The 22587-nt window shown below is 38.7% G+C and overlaps 1 protein-coding gene across 13 annotated transcripts in view; it reads right to left on the reverse strand.

Annotated features, from left to right (window-relative positions):
• Positions 1-1973: 1973 nt before the first annotated feature.
• The window catches only part of Kcnc2 (potassium voltage-gated channel subfamily C member 2), a 174819-nt gene continuing 154205 nt past the window's right edge, over positions 1974-22587 (reverse strand). For 2 of the 13 annotated variants that reach the window (XM_041667552.1, XM_041667560.1), the window contains exons 3-5: positions 11531-12458; positions 9463-9627; positions 4240-5086 (exon numbers count right to left, since the gene is read on the reverse strand). In XM_041667552.1, the coding sequence (XP_041523486.1) occupies positions 4950-5086; positions 9463-9627; positions 11531-12458 (1230 nt within the window). In that variant the 3' untranslated portion in view covers positions 4240-4949. The other 11 variants (XM_041667595.1, XM_041667613.1, XM_041667604.1 and 8 more) reach the window with 11 other exon arrangements.

Consider the following 22587-nt stretch of genomic DNA (forward strand, 5'->3'; position numbering starts at 1 on the left):
CTACAGCAGGAACGCTGGACAGGAGCTGGAGTAGAGACTGTGGGCAAATGCTGCTTACGGACTTGCTCAGCCTGCTTTCTTATCCAACCCGGGAACACTTTCCCAAAGGAGGTGCCGCCCACAGTGGGCTGGGCCATCCTATATCAATCATTAATCAAAATGGCGTCCTCACAGAAGCGCTTTGCAATCCAATATGATAGAGGCATTTCCTCGTCCTAGGTGACTCTTACTGTGTCCCAGTTACAAGGCTTAAAAAGATATAGTGTGGCTTTTAGTGTATATTAGTGAATGAAGGGCGCTGCCTCTAAACCTGAACTGACTGGACAAAGGATCCTCCTATCGTGAAGTGGTTCTGTGGGGAACCACAAAGGGACATACAGGGCACTACATATTTTTCAAACTCCGTAGAACTCACAGTGCCTATGGTGGCCTGGAGTTTGAACCATGGACTTTACGTGATAATGTCACCGTGTGGACCCAGACTCCCCAGCTCATGGTACTGGGGGACATGTGTGCATGCAGGTAAAGAACCAGAGGAACTTTGTGCCTTCGTGTGTGTTCTGAATGGAGGTATCCCTACACTTTGAAAACCATAACTCAATGCCCAAATCACATATTCTGTTGTTATCTACTTTGACCTGATAACACGATGGCAAAATAGATGTGATAATAAGGATTCAACCATTTCTTTTCCAAAAACAATGGCAATGTCATAATTTTAAGCAAAAGCAGTTCAAGAAAGAATGCGATGGAATTTTTATATCAATACTGAGCTCACTGAACCTGCAATAGAATATTAATGCAAATCTAGCATTTAATAATATTTACATCTTAAAAATTTTCATTTGGAAGTGAACATTGGGAGAAAAGGGGACATTCTTTTCAGTAAGGAAAACTTCCTGAGACATATTTTAATCAAATTTGACTCCTAAAGATTTCAATCTTTAAATTGATTCATTTGGTCATATATACTTTCAGCCAGAGTGTAGGCCCCACCCGCAAAGTCTTTCTCAGTTCACTGGGAAGCTGTCCTTCAGCCTGACTGGTTGTAATTTATTTTTGTATTTTATTTTTATGTGTGTGTGTGTGTGTGTGTGTGTGTGTGTGTTATAATGCCCATGTAAAGGTCAGTTCTACTTCCCTTGAGTAGATCCTAGGGCTTAAACTGTAATTACCAGGCCTGATGACAAGGGCCTTTAGCCCCCCTGAGGCATCTCACAGGCCTCTACTTGTGATTTATTTTAAAAGGAAGATAAATATCTTTACTCTTCAGTCAGGCTAGCCTAATCCTGCTTTTTAAATAAGAATTGGGGTAATTACTATGTATGTAAGTGTATGCTTTCTCTTAACATAGTGATCCTTTTCACAGTAAATAGTTCATCCTGAAATCATTGCTTGTTACTAACAAAATGGTAATAATGTTTGGCAGGTAATTCTATTTGCAAAGCCTCCTTGGCCAAGCTCAGCTTCTAGGTATTCTCTTAATAACTAACACTGAACAGCTTTGGAGACAGAAAACGACATGCTGATACATTATAAAAAAAGGTTTGGTTTTGCCCACATTCTTTGATGTCTCAATTGTTTTGTTTTTGGTTTTTGTACCTTCCAGGTCTTAACTGTACTCCTAATAATAGTAAATCAAAAGGATCTGGGCTAAGAACTATGGCAAATCAGAAATAAAAATAAAAGTTTAGTATTGATCATAAAATTGCCTATGAATATTGAGTACTATGGTAATTAGTAACTTTATACTCTTTTAAGGGAGGAATTTACACAGAAGAAACAAGACATATAGAAATGGGGAAAACATTAGCTATGTTTCTAAGGTTTGAATGCAGATGAACGCTTAAGCATTTTAAAAAGCCATTCATTCCCTACCGCTTTGGAAGGTACGGGTGTGTGAAGTGACACCATGAAGCAAACCACAGTGAAATCTTTTGAAAGAGTAACACACAAAGGAAGGAGCCCAGAGAATGATATGAATGATTTAATCAGATAGGATTCAAGTTTCTCCCCGGCCATTTGCCTTTTATTCTTCATTTCAGTTAGTAACATGTCCATTGGCTTATCACCAAGGTTACGCATGCACCTTGAGGTGGTCACAAAAGGTACACGATACAGGGGTTCATAATTAGGTTATACAGTATATTCAGAATCCCAGGGGAACTAATAGATTCTAGAAATATTGATTAAGCAAGATGAAAAACTCTCATACAATTTGAGCTACAGCAGTGTTAAAGACAAATACAGGCTTCATTAGCCACAAAGCTCACAAAAAAGGAATTAATTAAAGAATATCTCTTTTATGCAAAATAGACATTTTAGGATATAATTTGATAATATTCTACTATATACTGACATCTCCCTTGATCATTTAATAAAAATATATTCTCCTTGCCAGAATTTATATTTTTTAATATTTATAATTGAGGTAACAACGACAGAAGACTTAAACTCTGAATACTGTTGTGGAGGAATTCTTTTAGATAATAACACTTTTCCAGAACTGAATGAATACATGACTAAAAATTAGTTAGATTTTATATGGAGACACTAAAAGTCTACAGCACAGTGAACAAGCTGATTGCAAGAAAATGAGGCAGTCAAGTGTTTGTGGAACCAACATACAATGTACAAATACTACATCAGATTCACTGCCTTCGGTAATTCTCAACAAAGCCACCATGACCTGAAGAGGAGACACTCAAGAGTCTCATGGGCATTCCTTGGAACTTCCGGGATGTTAATCATGAAGCTGGCTTCCTGTGTTATCAGATTGTTGGAGCGGTTGACCCATGCACGCGGTGGTATTTACAGGTGTTTCCTGGACACTGGTCAGCCGACAAGCAGACTCTTTCCTTGGCGAGCACCGCTTCAGTTCCGATCACTGTTCCTTTATAAGCTTTCAATGGCTTCACGAAGGTGCAGGACCTCTTCTGAATGCAAACTGGTCACATCAGGGCACATTCAGTAGCAGAAGTTTCCAGTACAATCCTGGGTATGGCTAAATCTCACTGCCCCTTTTTCAGCAGTCAAAAATCCATGATAAATTCTGTACAACACTGCAGTCAATAACAGCAGCACCAGACAGCATATTAATTCTTTACCATAAACCTTTGCATGTTTATAGCATTCTATAGCGGTGTTATCAAAATAATCATGGTATCTCTAAGTCTCGGATGGCTACGTCTGGGCAAATACATTGCTGTACAAGATCTCTGACATGCAGTGCATGCTCTACAGCTTGGGGGTGAAGACTAACACATGCCTTTAGCCAATAACAAAGGAGACAATTGTCTTTCTATCAAAAAGAAACACGAGAGTTAGGAATTCATTAACAATCTTAAGGATCAATGTGTCAAAGGTATTGTCTACACTGCAACTATATTATGGCATTTTTCTTCCCTCATCTACCTAAAATATCAGACACACTATTGCTATGGCATTGGGTAGGGATGTGTAAACAGACTCTCTTCCCTCCAGACTGCGAAAGACTCCTTAGGGATGTTTGCTGGAATGTAGTAATGAATGCTGGTTGCTAGGTAGTAGAAATGACATTGCACTAGGCAACCAAGTACTATGGTGAGATTGCTGTTTCGGTCCTGCTCATCAAAGAAGATTCACAGTGCCTATGAATTTAGGTAGTCTACAGAGCATCGTTGACACATATACAAAGCAGAGAGGCTGCTCCAAGTAGCATAGAAGTCAGGGGGCAGGAGTAGGGAGATTAGTGCTAAGTTTAAAGAGCTTCTCAGGGATTGTCTACCCTCTGTGGAGACAGATGGCACAGACAGTTAAGACAGGGAGCTAAAGACAGACAGATGAAAACAACACACAGGACACAGCACCTGATTAAACACGGCCTGAAAAGTCTGGTTAGTCCTTGGATTCAAATTTTAAGGCTAGTCAAAAACAAAGCAAACAAGCAAAACCCTCTAGTGAACACCAGTAAACTTGGATGTTCACACAACATCATAAATAAAATTATACAAGAGCTTTGGGTAATATTTAGCACTCTACCTTTGAAAATAATGACAAATTCTAGGATTTACAAAGAGGAGGGGAGAACGGGGGTAATGGTCCTATTACCAAGCAGCAATTCCTGGCTAAACAATGCAAGCCTGGCTAGCAGTTACCTTTCTCTCATCTTTTGTGCCTTCCCCAAGTCATTAAGAAAGAGCTCTGGCCTCGGCTTGCGTGTAACCAGTAATGACAACCTCTTTGCAGTTATCTGTGTGTACAAACAACCAAAAACATTCAGAACACCAATACAGCATTTTTGAAGACAAATCATTCAAGAAATTAAGTTATTTAAAACAACTATTTCTATCAAAGAAAAGAGGGGAACATACCAAAGAGAAGGGAACCCCCTGCCCCGCAATTCAACATGCAGAACAGGCGACTGGTGCTTTCACAGTGGCAGTATGGTTTGAAGCAAGGACACATAGCCTGAGCCATCCAGTTCCAGGACTCTACAACACTGTATTCAGGTGATACAGACAAGATGGTCCATGCGAATGAACTGACCAAAGTCAGGTGGTGTGCAAACTAGCTTAGGATCCCAGACATCTTCTGAATGGTTTGGAGTCACAAGAAATGAAGATCCAATGAAGTGGTTGGCATTAAGAAGCACACTATTTAAGTATATCTCCCTGAAGATAAGGTTATACATTAGTAAGTATACTGGCCAATATCTGGCACTATTGGTCACTGAATTGCGAAAGGGAATTGGGGCAATTCATATTGAGTAGTAGCACTACGTTAAATCATCATTAAAGCCAGAATAAGATGTTTTAGCTACTCAAGTAGCATTTCTGACTTCAAATAGTTATATCATGCAGGATTTATGCTGTATTATGGAGCCTGGAGAAATGCTACATTTAATTACTTCCATTACAGGATAAACAGTACTTATTTTGATATAATTTAGCCGATTGATGCAGTTTGGTTTACAAGATAGATGGGATGGGAGATCGGGAGCGCCTCAGAGGACAAGGAGAGCTGTAGGGTGATGTTACTGGAGAAAGTCTCAGAGCATTGCCTGCCAAGCCCGCTATGTTGTTTAAGCTTCGGGATTTTTCATATCCTTTTATGAAAAAATGCACAGACATCAGTTGAATTCAACCAGAAAATAGACAGAGACAAACAATACCATGCAGGGTAATCAAAAGTGCTATTTTTGTGCCCCAACCATGTGTAAAGAATTCAATATTGAAACAATTCATACATCTAAAAACTGAAATTCACTGCATTTGGCATCCTAAAACTATTAAACCAGCTATCATAAATTATAGCTATAATGTTCCAAAATATGTTTATGTCCAGATTATAGTTAGCATTGATGCAATTTGGGTGTAGAGATTACAAAAACTTTTAAAACGTAGACAAAGCGACTTAAATAAGATTACACACTCAACACTTTAAAGTTCAGGATGTGTTTCTGAACATTAAAAATACATGAGGCATTTTTCTTTTTTAATTTTAGTGTTAATAGCAAATGAAGCATGCTTTACTTGAAGTGTACACTTGTTACCAACATAAGTATATTTTGAGTTTTACAAGTTGAAAAGGGTGATCTGAATAATAATGGCATTTTGTGCCATTATCCAGGTGATACAGGATGGAAAGTATATTACCAATCCCTTAGGAAATAAAATAAAGTTAAATAAAAAAGAAACAAATTAAATGTAAACTGAATCATAATTTCAGTGAAATAAATCTGAATCTGATGTTCTCAGATGACTTCATCTCTTTCCCTTACTCTCTAGATCTTACTGTCTAGAAATTGAGGCAAATTTTATTTTAGTCCAATATTTCCAACCTAAGCTATTGTGGGTGATATCCATGCACATGATACTAGAACAGCTTTTCAGAAACATTAGCTTGGCTGTTTTCCTTAACCACTCAGCCAGTTACCCCATCCTGTGACCTTTGGAGGGATTCACGTGGTGCAGTATTTTCAGTAGAACATTAGAGGCAGTTGAATGAGTTTGGGCTGCATCTCATATAAAATGGGACATGAAGTAGAAAGCAGGACATTTGAATGGAAATGAAGTTCTATCACACTGCTTTGGACATAAATGTTTTGGCAGTTCCACTGAACAGTTACAAGGCTGGAAAAGAACTTCCTGTAGGGCAACCAAAATTGAGTAAGTGCACACAATTCCAATGGCCTTCTTGTCTCGTGTCTCCTCTAGACTGTGTAGTACTCTCCATGGGCTCTAGTGTGCTTGCTGAACGTGGGACGAAGAGAAAAGAAAGAGTCTTTTGTAATTGCCTCTACTTCTCTTAACTGGGACTGAAGTAATTTATCTATTAATCTGACATAGGAGAGGCCAACACATATATCATCAAGACAGACTCTATAACAACCTCATAATGGGCTAACACTCAGAGAAACAGGAGAGTAGAGTAACGAACACTTCGTACCTCATGCACACACACTGATCTCCTGTAGAATGGATGTCCTCTAAATGGTTTTGTAAATAGATATTTCATTAACTATAATAGTGTTTTTAGGGGCCTGCTTTCTGTCGAATAAACATTTACCTGTCTCTGTTCTTTTAGCATCCTTTATTATGAAACATGGAGGAGGGTGTTTTCATCCCATGCGCCTAGGTGATATGATAGTTAATGGAAGAATGTCTTCATTTTTTTAATTGAAAGTAATTTATCATTACATAGAAACGATGTGCATGGTAACTCCATTGTTACTGCACTTCTCTAAAGTGGTTGATATTATAACTTTAAAAATCACAGAGAAAAGGATATTTTCTATGCAGTAGAAGTTGATTATGTGATCTAAAAATAAAAACTAGATTATAAACATTGATGAATGTTAATTACTGGTGGGAATGCATCAAAAGGGAACTTTATACTCCAAGCCCCTTACACACCTCTCAGAAATGTAATGATCTGTTAGATAATTTTATCTTAATCACCAAGTGATAGATGATCTTGATTGCTAGTCTAAATTATAGAGTTTAAAGTAAATATTTGTTATTCTGTTTACAGATCCTTTTATTTTTAATATCCATGATTTAATATCATTTAAAAAAGCTCTCCTCATTTACAACAAATATTTAATTAGTAAAATTATATGTTCTTTATACATCTTTAGTTTTACCTATTCTAAATATTTCTGATTCAAAATTCTGACATATTTTGTCCTTAATTAAACTTTTTTTTGGAGTCATTGAAAATATCAATGATGATTTGAATATAAAATCTTGGTTACACATGAAAATTAAACAATACTAAATCTACTTGGAACCAACATTAGAAAATGGAACTACAACTTTATTCAGCACCTAGGAACATGTACTTAATTGGGATAATGTCAACACTGCTATATAGATAGCATGCATGAAGGTTGTAATTTGAAAAATATGTTACTCAAAAACAGCTTTAAGAAAACACAAAGATCTTAAATATTGAAATATTACTCTTTAAACAAATCTTTCCTCTCTCTAAAAGCATTATGGAATATTTTCATCCTTATATGTAAAATAGATAGGAATCCAATAATTTTTAAATTTTATTGGATACAGAGAGTATTTGGGGAAATTTGAAATAAAATGAATAGAAATATCCATTTGAAAAGTGAGTGTATCCTATAGGATGTAAATATTTGGGAAGAATAAAAGAACTCTATAAGCTCTATAAAGGAAAGAGGAAGGGCAACGGATGGCTTGCTGGTAGATGTGACAGCCAAGGACAAAGTCAGCATGGTTAAGCGTTTCCAGAAACAATACCCACAGAGGGAAAACATACAGCAATTAAAACAAAGTGGAAGAGTTGGTGTCACAAGGCAAGGAATAATGAAGCACAAAAGGCTCATGTGAGCTAATCAGTTTACAAAACCAGTCCTCAACCAAAAAAAGTCCTTTTGTGAACTAAAGCTGTATGTATCTCTCCATGCAAAATAAGTATCTTATTAAGTGCTTTGTTCATAAAGATTTGCGATTTTGTAGTAAAATTTTATATTAACATGCTAGCTTATCATGTGCAGAGCTTTTCTCAGACATTTCTCAACTGTTTAAAGTAGAAAGTATTATTTGACACGGAAGAAAATTTGATTCAAGATATTTATATACATTACCTTTGTATAAGCACAGTATATAATACTTTAATGGAAGATGTATAAAGATGAATATGTGTTTTATCTAATATACATATATGTGTGTATACACATATATACATGTATATATACAGAGATAAACTTTTAGAATATATATGCATTTAGGAAACTGTTTTGAACACAAGATATTACTATTAGTGTATGTTTGTATATTTTGCTCAAATACTATAAAACTTTAGCTATCCTCATAAAACATTTAAACTTTAGCACACATATAAATATAACTTAATAAAGAAACCCATTCAGAGAACTGCAGCACATTTTTGTCCAAGGAACACATGGAAATAATTGGGATGAAGAATTATTTGATATATTACTCAGCAAAACAAATGAAAACAAAGTGAAGAGTCCTCTGCTTTCATGTCTCAAAGACATTGAAAGCAGAAAAGCAATAAAATGCTCAGAAGAAATAAAAAGGAACTGGAGTTTGAGCTATGAGAAGCTTTCTAAGGGCGCCACCACAAAACAAACATTTTAAGTTTAAAACATTGAAGAATTGGAAAAAGTGCTTCGCAAAACAAACATGGACATCAATTACAGAATAAAATGGAACAAAACGTGAGATTTTCTGTTCAGATTTAGCTAACAAGGGTAATAAATAAGTTATTACAGATCTTTTCCTGTTCTTTAACCAAGACACTTGCTCGACCATTTTAATTCCATCAACAAATAAATATTGATCATTTCCTTAATGTTAACTACTGTTTAGTGTCCAGTGAAAAATATTAACGGTTTTAAAATTATTTTGGGGTCTAGGGGAAAAAATGGGTAATTTTAATCACACAAGTGACCTTTCAAGCAATTTTTACAAAAGCACATGGCAGAGTGGGGGATCTTGCCCATTGAGACAGTCATTGAAGCTACTGGCATTTGCTGCCCTGGTAAGTGTTGGGAAAGCTATTTAAAGGGTATTTAGCTCTTCCATTTGAAAAAGAATATACCTTATCGATTGTTTCATGGTCATCAATTACTTAACAAATATAGTCATAGAGCCAATTAGTGAGTATTGTTTTAATACAAAAGATAACTTTTAAAGACTGCTAAAAAAAAACACTATGATAAAATAATTAATGACTGACTTAATGTGTTTACCTGTTCTTACAAATGGTAAATGGAAGGATGAAGAAAGTATAAAGAATAAAGGGTAATGTAACAATAGAGCAGTCTGTCGTAATGGCAATTATAAAATGCTTATAATGAGAGATGTAGTGGAGAGAGTAAACCACATGCAGCGTTCCCTGGAAACATGACGATGATCAATTTGCATCGCTCTTACTTAATGGCTACGTTGCCTACTACGATTTGATTAAATGCATGCCTACCTTTCCTGATCCCTCCATCAGAAGTGCACGTGTAATCACCTGTCGTCAATAGGAAACACGTTTCCCCTCTTCTGTTTTTGTCTCTGGTACTAGAGCGTCTGATGGGGAGCCTTTCTGGAGGTGATAGTGGCGGCTCACTTCCTGTACTGTCGTCACCTGATAACACTGGTCACAGCACCACGCCATTGACAGACAGGGACGGATGAGGAAATGAGACAGGACAAAGAGTTTACAGCAGATGCCTGTAGTCCAGTCACTCAATATACAGCACACAGTACTCACATCACCGTACTCAGCACAATAAAGAGAATTACACCAAGAAAAATGAAAATGCATTGAAAAAGGGAGGAGTGTTCCTTACAAAATTCTGATTCGTTTTTGGAATCGAACGGATATTGGCTTTCACACAGGTGGTATGAACTCAAAACAAATGCAGTAATAAGTTTGGACAAGTTTACCATGTAGTTTGTTACATGTTATTCAGACACCGTGAATGGAAAGGGTTAACTTAGGAAAAAACTCTTGAGTAGTGACTGGCCTTGCAGTTCTTAAGGAGACATGTTTTTCTTAGTTTTCTGAAATTCAACTTCCCACCCCCGAAAAAATCCTTACTAAAATAATCCCGAAGCTTAAGAACTACCATCCCACTTTGAAGACTCAAGATCATTTTGAACAAAGCACACAGCAAAGATCTCCCATGTCTGTGAGAGTGTTGTTTACTTCTGCATGCTTGTCAGGGGCTTTCTATATACACCGGCCTGCACACGGGCTTGATACTACAGTGTTGAATGGAGAAAAAGATGTGTCCTCTTTAACCATGGCTTTCTTAAGGGTTCTGCAAAAATACACTGAGAGCAGTGTAATAGCAACCACCCCAGCTAAGTTGCCCCTTTCAGATAAGTATTCTCTATAGCTGTCAGATATGTGTTGATAGAACTTCCAGCTGAAATCCCAAATGCATATATAATGACGGCGGATGAAAATTTTAAACAACAGATTCATCTCCAGTCACACTTCTTCCAGTTTTGTGTTTGCCTCATCAAAATTTTCAGAAGTTGAGGTGGACCTTGTTTCTAAATGAGACCTGAGACCATCAGCGGTTATTATTTTTTCATATAAGAAATAGTTAGAATAGATCTAAACGAGATTAAGCTATTTAAATTGATAATCTAAAAAATATTGTATTTTACTAGGACATAATAGACAAGCAAGAACTTCCTCTGTCTTGGCTTAAACAGACTGACTCTCAGCTCAGACTCAATTAACTGTGTGTTGCCTCTAGCATATAAGAAGCAAGATTCCAGCAAATGCCGAGCAATAAAATATTCAAAGTACAGTTCTAGCAATGAGCAGAGGCCAAGGCACAACACAATAAGAAATGATTGCTGGAATGAGATGGAGTTTTGTCATTGGTTACCATGGCAGATCACCTGTGCCCTGAACCATGGTGAGTGTTTAATTTTTGCATTATATATGACTTTGTTTCATGAAAAGAATCAGGTTGCAATATCCTACCTAATTTTAAAATGATAAAAATTTAGTCAGTCTAGAATATTACTAATAATGAGCTTTCTTATTGAAATAGCTGTCTTCCACATCACCTTTTTAGTGTCTAGGCCTTTGACATGCAAGCATCCATTCTCCTTAAGCAACTGCTTCTCCTGAACGAGGTTGAGAGGCAGGGTACCATGTGGCAGAGGTAAAGCTGAGACAAACACAGCAAGCCAAATGAGATGAAGGTGAACATTTGGAGGATGAGGAGTGGGAAATGGTTCAGGTCATACCATCACATCATGCCGAGAAACAAAGAAACATTGGTACAGAAGCAACAAATGGGCAAAAGAAAATATTGGCACTATCAGCAGAGGTCAGTCCCGCCAACATCAGAAACCCCCACAGACCTGCTCTGCAAGACCCAAATGTAGAGATGCTACAGTCCAGTTATCTATAAGCCTCACAGACACACATTTTAGGAGAAGTTGAAATGGAAAACTCATATATATTTACAGCTACCCTCTACCTATAGAATATGAGTATAACGTGGTCCACATTTGAAAGCATGCCTTACCTGATCTGTTATGTTCCAGAAGCCGGTTTTCTTTACTCAGACACGTGTCACCCTGGGTACTGTTGCAAGCCATATTTAACTCTGTCTTGCAAAATGTAGGTGAGCTTGCCAGAGGCGCAGGAGGAATGTGCTTCTTTCTTTTCCTCGGAAGTTTCTGCTTCGCCATTGCCAGGGAGTAATACATTCCGAAATTGTTGACAATGACAGGCACGGGCATGGCTATTGTCAGCACTCCAGCCAGAGCACATAAGGCCCCCACCAGCATCCCTGACCACGTTTGGGGGTACATATCCCCATAGCCTAACGTAGTCATGGTCACCACAGCCCACCAGAAACCAATGGGGATGTTTTTGAATTGGGTGTGCTCACTAGCTGAGGGGTCATTCGGCTGTGCTCCCACTCTCTCGGCATAGTAGATCATCGTGGCAAATATCAAAACTCCTAGAGCCAGGAAGATGATGAGCAGCAAAAATTCATTGGTGCTGGCGCGAAGAGTGTGTCCTAGCACCCTCAAGCCTACAAAATGGCGGGTGAGCTTGAAGATTCTCAGGATCCTCACAAACCTAACCACCCTGAGGAAGCCAAGCACGTCTTTAGCAGCTTTGGAGGAGAGCCCGCTGAGTCCCACTTCTAGGTAGAAAGGGAGGATGGCCACAAAGTCAATGATGTTCAAGAGGTTTTTGATGAATTCAAGTTTATTGGGTGAAAAGACAATACGCACTAAAAATTCAAAAGTAAACCACACCACACACACTCCTTCTACATACGTCAAGGCAGGATCCGTTTCGATCTCATACTGGAGAACGGGGCTTGTGCCATTGATGACTGGCTCTGTCTTGTTTTTAACAATATTGAAAGCTTCGTGAGTCTCCAGGCAAAAGGTCGTGATGGAAACCAAGATGAAGAATAAAGAAGCAAACGCAATAAACTGCAGAAAGAAAGAAACAGAAATACACAGTGACCTGAACCATCAGACATATATCTGAATCCAAATGGCACTGATCGCTGTCAACCAAAAGGGTAACGGAATATTTGGGGATGTCACTTGGGATGCTTCTAAAAAGCTAACCAGGCCGGAACCGGAGAGTTCTCCAAATTCTTGTCTTTGCTCACATATAGCCAAAGCCTTACTTTTTGCTTTGTGAAGGAGGGAAAACTGTGAAGAAACCATAAAAGTTATCTCATAACAAGTTTTGAAGACAATAGTCTAAAAAAGAAAAATGAAATTGTGACAATAATTCCAATTTTGACAATTGCTTATGACTTAGAAATTTTAAAACACGGTTTGCAACTGCAGATAAAAGGCAGATTACGTGCTTGGGAATTTAGGAATCGTGCAAATGTAGCTGTCAGCTTCTACTTATCAATAAAGTGTTTTGGGTATCATGCTATTGATATATGAATATATTTCATGAATATGAAAAGAATACTTGCAGTGTACAATACGCTGAAGGTAGAGACTGCCCAATTAAGTAAGTCTGGATGAAGGGCAAACTCAACCAACATTAATTAAAAGAGAGAAACTGAGTTAGGGAGGCAATTAGAATACAATTATCTTCCTAGACTTAAAATAACAACTTGAAAATGCTGGTGTAATACATTATAAAGCTAGTTTTTCAAAATCGATGATTCCATTTCTTTAGTTAATGATACATGAACGTATATGCACCTACAAACACAGATTAATTCTTTTTTTATTTTTTATTTATTTATTAAAGGTTTCTGCCTCCTCCACTCCACCGCCTCCCATATCCCTCCTCCTCCCCCAATCAAGTCCCCCTCCCTCATCAGCCCAAAGAGCAGTCTGGGTTCCCTGCCTTGTGGGAAGTCCAAGGACCTCCCACCTCCTTCCAGGTCTAGTAAGGTGAGCATCCAAACTGCCTAGGCTCCTACAAAGCCCATACGTGCAGTAGGATCAAAACTCAGTGTCATTGATCTTGACTTCTCAGCAGTCCTCATTGTCTGCTATGTTCAGCGAGTCTGGTTTTATCCCATGCTTTTTCAGACCCAGGCCAGCTGGCCTTGTTGAGTTCCCGATAGAACATCCCCATTGTCTCAGTATATGGGTGCACCCCTCGCGGTCCTGAGTTCCTTGCTCGTGCTCTCTCTCCTTCTGCTCCTGATTTGGACCTTGGGATTTCAGTCCGGTGTTCCAATTTGGGTCTCTGTCTCTGTCTGCTTTCATTGCCCCATGAAAGTTAATCTCCAGGAGGATGACTATATATGTCTTTCTTTGGGTTCACCTTCTTATTTAGCTTCTCTAGGATCCCAAATAATAGGTTCAATGTCCTTCATTTATGGCTAGAAACCAAATATGAGTGAGTACATCCCATGTTCCTCTTTTTGGGTCTGGCTTACCTCACTCAGGATAGTGTTTTCTATTTCCGTCCATTTGCATGCAAAATTCAAGAAGTCATTGTTTTTTACTGCTGAGTAGTACTCTAATATGTATATATTCCATACTTTCTTCATCCATTCTTTCGTTGAAGGGCACCTAGGTTGTTTCCAGGTTCTGGCTATTACAAACAATGCTGCTATGAACATAGTTGAGCATATACTTTTGTTGTATGATAGGGCATCTCTTGGGTATATTCCCAAGAGTGGTATTGCTGGGTCCAGGGGTAGGTTAGAACGCAGATTAATTCTAAGAACTCCCAAGTATATAGTTCTGGCTAGACCCACACTGTTGAACTGATTGACACCAATTTGCATAACAACGCTACCACTAGCCCCATTTTACAATTCAGGAATATCAAGTCAGGCTATTTACATCCTTTTTTTTTTTCTAGGACAGTTTGATTAAAGTGATCGGGTCAGACAGCACCCTGACAAATTTAGCCACAACATCCAGGCTTTTAAGTTATAGAATTCCAATAGGAAGAATACAAATTGTTGAAACCTTTTCCCCTAGCCCAGGGTCACACAGTTCTTAATACTACAGATCTGAACCTTTGAAATGCAGGTGTTGGAATGGAGGAAACTGCTGTCCTTCACTGGAGGCACTGTAGCATGGCTGAGGCCTCTAGTACTCTCTTGGAATGTCGCAGAAGCCACACTTGCTGAACGAGCAAGCTGTTCCTTTCATAAAGAGTGAAATCACCAGGAGAAAGAAACTGTAGCCAAGCAGGAGCTCTTAGTTGAACATAATGGACTAGTTCCAATATCCAATCTGTGCCCTGACAGATGTTCTTCAAGCATGGCTGCCACTGAGAAGGGCTGAGCTGCAGTTCAAGAAAATAGACCCCCTTTTTTAATTCAATAAGCTTGCGGTGACATCACAAAAGGACTAATCAATGTGACTGTCTGCCTTAGACAACCACCCCAAATTAAAGACTTTCACAGGTACTCTGAGCATATCCATCACACAGCACTGAACAAATCTCACATCTACAGCACTGACCTGGTCCCTGTGCACATCTTCCAAGCACTCTTGATTCTGGCATTATAATCCAACTGTTCAGTTTTATGGGACATTTGAGATGTTAACTTATTCCATTTCACTTTCTCATTTCACGTACAAATAAATACACAGCTCTGATCAGTCAATTGTTGCAAACTAAGTATCACGACAGCTTTACATACACTAAACAATGACGTGCTGTAGCTATGTGTGATGGGTAATTGATTTGGAGCCACATCCTTCCTGTAGCTCTAGATTTGAAAGTTTCTGATTGAATGGGACACTTTTTGTAGTTAGAGCTTTGCACATGTGTCGCTACTCTTCTCCTTTCCCTCTCCCCCACAGTACCCGTAAGGCCATTCTGTCCCCTCCACTTCAGAGTAGGCATACTATTAGCATGCAGAGTCTACGATCTATCGATTAAGCTGTAGTTTGATGTTCTGCTTATACACATCTTCAGGAAGCACTCTCTTCAGTGGACACTGTAATCCTAAATGGCACCATTGCATAGGGAGTCTAATAGTTTCACCTTTCAGAAAGTCCTAGTGTGCCTGCCACATTCAAACAACCAAAACAGTTCTACAATATGCATTGATGCTTGTCAAAAAAATAGTACTTTTATAATTGGGCACTTCTTTATTATACCATTGCTCATGCATGCATGCATACAGCGTATTAGGTGCTCCTCTTCGCCAGGCCTCAGGTCAAGCTTTTAATTTAATAGCAGTTAATGGAACAGAAGCCACCGAGGAATTCACAGTGCAATGAGGACACAGACATTAAATTCATTAAATACACAAAGGGTCTGTAATTGTAGTTGTCATAAGTTCAGTAAAGGAAAAATATATGAGATTTTGAAAGGATGAACATGGACTGTGTTTGGGAGGAAGGGGCCCTGAGACCTTTGCTCACAGTCTTAAATAAGAGATGAGCACATCCATTGCCCAGAAAAGAAGAAATTTAAAGCCATGTAAGAGAGCTTAAAAAAGCATTCTATAGTTTTTTGACTTGAGAAAGGAGAGCATAGCTCTGGCTAGCCTTGAATTCTCTATGTGAGTCACCATGACTGGGAATCCCAGGTTCTCCTGTTTCCAACCCCAAGAGCTAGGATGACAGGCTAGCACCATCAAACCTGTAGTAGAGAGCAAACTCCAGGCTTTCTGCATGCTAGGAAATTATTCTGTCTACTGAGCTATGTCTCCAGCCAGTTGTTCTTTCTTTCTTTCTTTCTTTCTTTCTTTCTTTCTTTCTTTCTTCCTCAACTAATGATTGGTTACAATACCACAAGAGCTCCAGGTTTTCCAAATCTGCCAACAGTGTATGGACTATCCTTTATAAAACCCATCAATCAGTGGGACTGTCTTTGTAAAGGTTAATCCATTTCTCTCAGGAAATGTTATTAATGGCAGAAATAATACCCAGGTTTTAGAAAAGGGGACAAAGTGACTTTAGATGAGTGGTTCTCAACAGTCCTAATGTCGTGGCCCTATAATATAATTCTTCATGTTGTGATGATCCCCAACCATAAAATTATTTATCATGTAACTGCGATTGTGCTACTGTTATGAATTATGTCAATATGTGTGCTTTCCATTGGCCTTAGGCAAACCCTATGAAAAGTTATTCAACACCCAGAGGGGATCACAACCCCCAGGTTGACAACCATAGCTTTAGAGACACTTAATTCTTAATAGTACCATTTTGAGCTTGTTATTCTGTGTAATTCACTTGCTTGAAACTACTGTATGAATTTGAGACAATGTGGAAATAGAAAATGCCTGCTAAAGTGATATTTTTATTTGAAACATAGACTATTTTAGTAAACTTTCTAAAATACAATTATTTCCTCAAAATGCTCTTAGAATACAGTGTTTATTTGCATTGAGGCATTTGCCTTTGGAAACAAATTATGTTATTCAACCCTGTTCTTAAATCCTCTGAAGAATATACAAAACTATGAATTCCTTATTCCCCACCACCATAAGATACCAGACTTTCTTCTGCAGGGAGAGGAAATTAACATTTAACAAGGTTCCCAGGTGATTAATATGCATATTAAAAATTGAAAAACAATTTCTTGTGCATTTTTCAGAAAAAATGAAACAAATTATCTAATGAGCTCAAATAGTCTTCAATTTATAAACATCCATCCATATTCTTAATAAAACTCCCTGGAGACTTACATTTACCAGCTCTATAACAACATGTTTGGATGTTTATTTCTAATTTGATGTAATTCTGCCTTTTTCCAAAAATAGTTTTGAGCCAAGAAGGCATCTGAACAACATATAAATGCAAACAAGTTTAAAACATAAAGCTCTGGAGCCCAGCAACTGCATGGAACTAGCAATATTTGTGTCACCAATATTTTAAAATCCATAAAAAGGGGGCTGGAGAGATGGCTCAACAGTTAAGAGCATTGGACGCTCTTCCAGAGGACGTTGGTTCAATTTCTAGCACCTACATGGCTGTTCACAATCGTCTGTCAGTAGATCTAATACCTTCTTCTGGCTTCTGGGAGAACCACATGCAAGTGGTGCACTAACATATATGCTTCCCAAAATCCCATATGCATAAAATAAGTGTAAAGGTTAAAAAAATTAAATAACTATAATGAGAACTTAGATGCTGCTTCTGCCAAAAGCATCTGCAGATGCCCGATGAAAGTTTGGCATCACTCTCTTTCCATGTGAGTCATGCTCCTCTGCAGTCACCATGGATTCCAGGAACAACAGGTTTGCACTATAAAAGTCTTGTAATGAGTTGAAATCACTACCCAGGCTGCATCGACTTCCTCTTCTCCTAATAAGAACCACATGACCAACCGTGAGGTGATTATGATCAACCAGATGACAGTCTGATCAAGACTGCTTGAATATAGACTGCTTGACACTGTCACCCTTGTTCCTAAATCCAACACAGGAACACTTCCTCACCTCCACAAGACTGTCATCCTGTTTTGAGTACCTTTCCTGATTTTCACACATTCTTTTTACATTTGACTTTTACAGGAGTGCTTCTTTGGGGGTCCCCAGAATTGACTCTTTGGCCTAGGACTCCATAGCTGGACCACACCATGATTTTGTATTTCACATTGATCTTAATTGTTCTATCACAGCTATGTGCAGCTTTCACTTTTGGGTATGTTATAAATCTGCTGAAGTGTGGTACCACTGACGTTGTAAAACACTGACTCCCAATGATACGCTGCTCTACTCACAGATCAGTGCCTTTCTCAGTTGTCATCGGTGCAAAGATCCACATTATGAGAGAAGCAAAGAGTCATAATTGGAGGTCTTCTTTGGGTCTCTCCCCTCAGATATCGGGGACACCATGCGAGAGGAGAAACGATTTGTAGGAGTCAGAGGGAATGGAGGACACCAGGAGAACATGGCCCACCAAATCAGTTAAGCACTGCTCACATGGGCTCAAAGATTGAAGTGGCAAATACTGGGCCTGTAAGGGTCTGTGCCTAGTTCTCTGTGTATATGCTGTGGCTGTTAACTTGGTGGGGTCTTTTTTTTGGGGGGGGGACTCCTAAAACTGGGAGAGGAAGTTTCTCTGACTCTTGCCTGCTCTTGGAACACTTTTCCTCTTTCCTTGCCTAGCCTCAATATGAGGGCTTTGCCTTGTCTTATTGTGTCTTGATTTGTCTCTGGGGCGGGGGGGGGGGGACTGATCATTTATGTAGAGGAAGCAAAGGGGAGTGGATCCTGTGAGAGGGGAAATGAAGAGGAGCTGGGAGATAGGGAGGGAGGGAGGGGGAACTGTGTATGGGGGGGTTAATGAATGAAAGAATAAACTTTAGCATAAGGAGGGACATCTATTTCAGAAGTAGATAAGTGTTATGTCTACTTAAAATCAGAAACACAAACAATTTTTTAAATTGTGTAAAAGTTAAAGACCACACATTAACTAAAACGAGAGAGCTGTAAGAAAGAAGTGTGCCATATGACAGGTGAGGAGTTGGAGATTGTCTTCTGCCTGCTTGAGAGTAGAGAATGTTTGAGAGGGTAGATGCTGAAGTTTGAGAAAAAGGGGGAAGGGCAAAATCTTGATGGATGACCATGAGTTAGTGATGCAAATGAAGCTAATAAATGCACAGGCTCACCTGCAGAAATCTGGACAGACAATGATGGTATCACAGCTTAAGATCATGCTAGCTCTGTTTACCATTAGCCAAAACCTATTAATTCTGCTTTAACTCATGAAGGCAATGGGCCTTGTGAAGACAATAAGAGGTGTGTGTGAGTGGGGGGAGGGGGGATCATCGTGTGACAAGACAACCAGAGAGATTCAAACACAGAGCAGAATACTCAGTGAGGGCAAACGTCATCAATATCAGGGAAAATCTTAAGAGAGTATGCTGTCTCCTGTGGGATAAAGAGAGGCTTGGTTTATTAGGAATTTAGTTTACATATCAAACGAATGGATGATGCTAGGAGCTCTGAAGATCGCAATCACCCAGAGGCAAACATTGGCTGCATTAATAACAGCTTGATGTGATTTATCTGAACTTCATGCTAAGCTCTTTGGGTACAGGGGAAAAAAATGTCTTCTTTTCTGGCTCATTGAATAGAGCTGAAATGGTCAAATGGGAAGTTAGAGTGAATATTAGAATATTAAGAAAAGCAAATTAAAAGGAAAGCAACTTGGGAGGAGATAATTGGTTTTTCTCCCCTCCACTGAGCTGGGCAGTCATTATGAACTGGAACTATGTCATATCTGTTTTCTAACCTCCGACCCCTGGTGCCTAGATGGTCAGTAGAGATAAAACTATGGGTGGAAGGAAGAGTGAAGAACAAATAAATGGGAAAAATAAGGTGCAATTAAATTTCTTTGGGGATTGAAATGCTAATTTAAAAGAACTAACCGAAATCAATGAAATAATTGGAGGAAATGGTCAAATTTACAACAGAAGTCAATCAACGAGGTCCATCCCCCCCCCGCCAATGTTGTTAGCAGGGTCTTCTATCCATCCTGTTAATAGAATGTGTCTGAGGGAGGAAGTGGGAAGCATCACGTTGCCATTTCTCTTGCTTTCCCATTATGACAACACCACAAAGTCCCAAGGCATTTAATGAAAATAAAATTACTCAAGTTAAATAATTAAAGTATTAGAAAGCTTTCAGACAAGGTGTGTCATGTGGACCGCATTCAGAGAATTGGGGCAAAATTCCAGGAAGCTTCAGGGTGAAAATACCCCTTTTTAAAAATTGAGTTGTGAGTCTAATGCACATAGACTATTCTTCCTCACGCCTAGTGTCCATAGCTATGAAAAGCGGACAGTCCTTCCTGTTGTGTCAGTGCCGTGATGAGCAAGTCCTCAGAGTCAGGGAAATGCATGGATCATATCAGTTTACCCAACACACACACACACACACACACACACACACACACACAGAGAGAGAGAGAGAGAGAGAGAGAGAGAGATTTGAAAAAGAAGAGTCTATTCTTACTTTCATCATTTTCTCTTTCCCATTAGTATCAAAGCAAATGAAATTGGGTTCTATTAGCTTACTCATAAATGCCAAGCTTTCCAGTTTATTGTATTTCTTATCTTTGCTCCTATAATGTATGGCTATTGATGTGATTTCTTCACATTTTTTTTAATTAAATTTAATGCAACTTGCTCCAAGTAAGGGATTCACACATTCTGCCGTCACCTGGCCAAGAGCATGAAGTAGGGGTTTGGTTCCTGATAATGACTCAATAAAAGGATAGCTTTTTAATATGTTAGTGGACTGTGCTAGAGTTCCAATAGTCCCAAAGCGGAATCTGTCGCTTCATTCAGCTAATAATTAATGACCAGAAAACCTGATCTGCAATAGAAACCTTACAGGGGAACTTGTTATGAAGAAAATAAGATCAATCTTACTAAGTCAATCAGGCAAATGAATGCTTGAAAATTGGAACACCGGACAGAAATCTCAAGGTCCAAATCAGGAGCAGAAGGAGAGAGAGCACGAGCAAGGAACTCAGGACCGCGAGGGGTGCACCCACACACTGAGACAATGGGGATGTTCTATTGGGAACTCACCAAGGCCAGCTGGCCCGGGTCTGAAAATGCATGGGATAAAACCGTACTTGCTGAGCATAGTGGAGAATGAGGACTACTGAGAACTCAAGATCAATGGCAATGGGTTTTTGATCCTACTGCACGTACTGGCTTTGTGGGAGCCTAGGCAGTTTGGATGCTCACCTTACTAGACCTGGATGGAGGAGGGTGGTCCTTGGACTTCCCACAGGGCAGGGAACCCTGACTGCTCTTTGGGCTGATGAGGGAGGGGGACTTGATCGGGGGAGGAGGACTTGATCTGGGAAGGGGGAGGGAAATGGGAGGCGGTGGCGGGGAGGAGGCAGAAATCTTTAATAAATAAATAAATTTAAAAAAAAGAAAATGGACATTAAGGGGGATTTTATGATGTGAATTTAATATATAACAGAATTTCTCATTTGCTAATTCCAGGTGAAATGAATCTGTTTTTAACTTACAAGCTAAGGACATTGCATGTTTTCATATTGGGAATACCACACTTCTATTACATTTTCATTGCTTTATTTCTTAAATAAATGACATAAAGACAAAAAAAGAGCTAGAAAATCCAGGACCAGGGCGTGAGATGCTTGTAGAGCCCCAGATACAATAGTTGCACTTACAGACACCTGTTGTGTTAAATTTTCATATTAAACACAGGTAGAATAAATTTATAAAGGTGTGCAACTAGCTAGCATTTGTATTTTGAAAAATGCACAGGTGCAAGAGTTGACGGTATGCCCATAATATAGTATTAAATAATTGCATAGGTAAACATTTATTTAAGTGAGATAATCCCAAATAATAATAATGTTAAAATAAAACCAAATGGAACAATCATATACAGTCTAATTCTTTTTCTTTATGTATATTTAAGGAAACAAAGGCACAAAAATACTGTGTTTTAATAGCAGTAATATATGTGCATCAGGCAGTAGCATCGGATCAGGTGTTGCTTGTGGAGACTCTTGTCTGAATTTAGATCTTCATAGAACAATTTTAATTGCATGTTACCAGTTTAATTTTAAAATAAAATTTAAATAAGACAAGAGCAAAGAATATTAAATTTAGTGTTTAAAACCAGATCACTATGAATATTTTTCTGGTCTTATTAGTCAAAACTTACACAGCAGAATGCTTTTCTTTGCTCCTACAGCATCATATCAGTAGATGTTCTTGGTAGTACATGTATTCAAGTCTTACGCACAGTTTTACCATAATTAACAGGGGTGGCATGTTTCTCCCAGTACTATGGGCTTGAAGAAGACAAAGCAAATCTCCTTCATTAGTGAGTCTACTAAAAGTAGACTTAAGAGTCATCCAGACAGGAGTAACTAGGCCCTCAAGTCTCCTGTTCCTATGGAGAACTGAGAATAGCTTGAGCTTCTCCTCAGGCTGGAGACATCAAGCTTGCATCATCCAAGTTTCCCATTTAAAAATAGAACTCCAGGCTTTTGTGAACTCATAGAAAAGCTAATCACGCATCGGTAGAGCCTCTGTATATGATTATCAAGCTCAGACATCAGAGGAGATGATTACGTTTCAGGCATCGATTTATATGCATGTATATGACACGCAATACAAACACTTTTATATGTATGACATATATAAAAAGTAGAG

Source organism: Microtus oregoni, unplaced genomic scaffold (genome assembly GCF_018167655.1).
Source record: "Microtus oregoni isolate MIOR12 unplaced genomic scaffold, Mior012 000001F_ref0000356, whole genome shotgun sequence".
NCBI lineage: Eukaryota > Metazoa > Chordata > Mammalia > Rodentia > Cricetidae > Microtus > Microtus oregoni.